This window comes from Chrysochloris asiatica, unplaced genomic scaffold (assembly GCF_000296735.1).
Source record: "Chrysochloris asiatica unplaced genomic scaffold, ChrAsi1.0 scaffold00042, whole genome shotgun sequence".
NCBI lineage: Eukaryota > Metazoa > Chordata > Mammalia > Afrosoricida > Chrysochloridae > Chrysochloris > Chrysochloris asiatica.
The window spans coordinates 21,085,207-21,087,332 of NW_006408560.1; the positions used below are offsets into that span (position 1 = coordinate 21,085,207).

The following is a 2,126-nucleotide window of genomic DNA, read 5'->3' on the forward strand; positions in this document are numbered from 1 at the left end:
AAAAAAAAAACCACACAGAGATTCACTATGGGATAGTAATTGAGTATGACAGATAGTTAGGAAAGAAGCTACATTTTAACTATAGCTGTAAAATGACTTTTCAGATCTCATTTTACTTTGGCCAAGCTAAAACTTTCCTGGTACCTTTAGTTTCTCACTGCTCCATTTCACTTGCTTGTTGCTTTTCGATAAGGCTCCAGTACTCAACTAAAGAGGATGTGGGCAGACAACTTTAAGAATTGGGGCATTTCTTCTCTCCGTCTTCGCTAGAAACTGAACCTTTAAAGCACGTCTCAGCTTTTCTCCATCTCTACAAGCTGTATTCATGCTTCTCTCTTTCACTAGCATTGACTATTTACTTTCCACCCAGCATCCCTGGGGCAGCCTGGGTGCTAAACCTATCTGACTTGACTTAGAATTTCTAAAGCACTCTCCAGTACCTTGGAAGCCATGGACTCTGGGAATCCAAGCTGAGATTACTAGCAGACACCCACAGAGGCCCCACAAGGACATTAGTAGCCTAGACTAAATGGTGAGGCCCTGGAAGTCCTGGTAACAATGTTTACCAGGGATCCTGAAGACAGATCAGGTCTCCATAGCCAAGCTAAATCACTCTGAGATTCCCTGACAATATGAGGAAGGTCGGGAGAGGTGGAAATTAGAGACATTCCTTTTGTTCAAAATGTTTTGCTATGAAATTTTTAGAACAGACAGAAAAGTTGAAAGAATTTGACAGTGAACATCCATATACCTAACACCTAGATACTACAAAGGAGAAATCTCATCTTAGTTCTCTGTATCCTCAGTATCTGGCATTTACGCTCAATATGTATTTACTGGGTGAATGAATGAATGAATGCCAGTTTGAGGGATCCAGCTGCTCCTTTAAGTGTCTCTTCTGTCTCTGCAGTACAAAGATCCTCTGGAGAAGACTCAGTTCCAACAAAAGTCGTGGGGACCCTTGGAGGGTCCGTGATTCTCTCCTTTAATATCTCAGTGGACACAGAGATTGAGCATGTCATATGGTCTGGTCCCCAAACGGTCCTTGCTTTAGCAAAAGCAGGAGGCGAAGTTACCATTCTGGACAAACATACTTACCAGACCCAGCTAAGTATCTCCAGTGAAAATTATTCTCTGCGCATCAGCAACCTGACCATGGAGAATGCAGGATGCTACAAAGCTCAGATAAGCATGAAGAATTCTGTTGTCACCACTGATGAGAAATTCACCCTGAACATTTATGGTGAGTTTCTGAGAGCTCTTGTAGGTTTCATCTTTATTTTAAAAACTCAAATGTATCAATTCTTCTACAATCTTCCTTATTCATTGTCCAACTTTCACACAAGTATGAGACAATTGAAAATACCCTGACTTGGATCAGGCACACCTTAGTCCTCAAACTGACATCTTTGCCATTGAATACGTTAAAGAGGTCTTGATCAGTAGATTTGCCTGGTGCAATTCATCATTTTATTTCTTGTCTGCTGCTCCTATAAGAGTTGATAGTGGACCCAAGCAAAATGAGGTCTTTGACAACTTCAATCTTTTCTGCATCTATCATGATGTTATTTATTGGATCAGTTGTTGTGTTTTTATTAGGTGCCATAAGTTGGTAACCACTCATAGCAACTTTATGCACAGCAGAACAAAACACTGCCCGATCCTGGACCAACCTCACTACTGTTGCCACACTTGAGTCCATTGATGCTGTCACTTGGCCAGCCCATCTAGTTGGGGGGTCTTCCTCTTTTTTCTGATCCTCCACCTTACCAAACATGATATCCTTCTCCAGCAACTGGTCCCTCCAGACAATATGTCCAAAATATGAGTGACAAAATTTGGCCATCTTGTCCTCCAAGGAGAACTCTGGCTGTACTTCTTCCAAAATGGATCTATTGGTTTTTTTAGCAGCCCATGGCAATTTTTTAATATTCTCCTCTAACACCATAACTCAAAAGCATCAATTATTTTATGGTCTTCCTTATTCACTGTCCAGCTTTCACATGCATATGAGGTTATTGAAAATACCATGGCTGAAAATATCAAGCGCACCTTAGTCCTCAAGCTGACATCTTTGCTCTTCAACACTTTAAAAAGGTCTTGTGCAGTAGATTTGCCTATTTGAC

General features: G+C 41.1%; 1 protein-coding gene across 1 annotated transcript in view; it reads left to right on the top strand.

Annotated features, from left to right (window-relative positions):
• The window catches only part of LY9 (lymphocyte antigen 9), a 17,795-nt gene that overhangs the window by 7,802 nt on the left and 7,867 nt on the right, over nt 1–2,126 (top strand). The window contains exon 2 of the mRNA XM_006861760.1: nt 911–1,243. Within this exon, the coding sequence (XP_006861822.1) occupies nt 911–1,243 (333 nt within the window). The remainder of the gene's footprint in view (nt 1–910; nt 1,244–2,126) is intronic.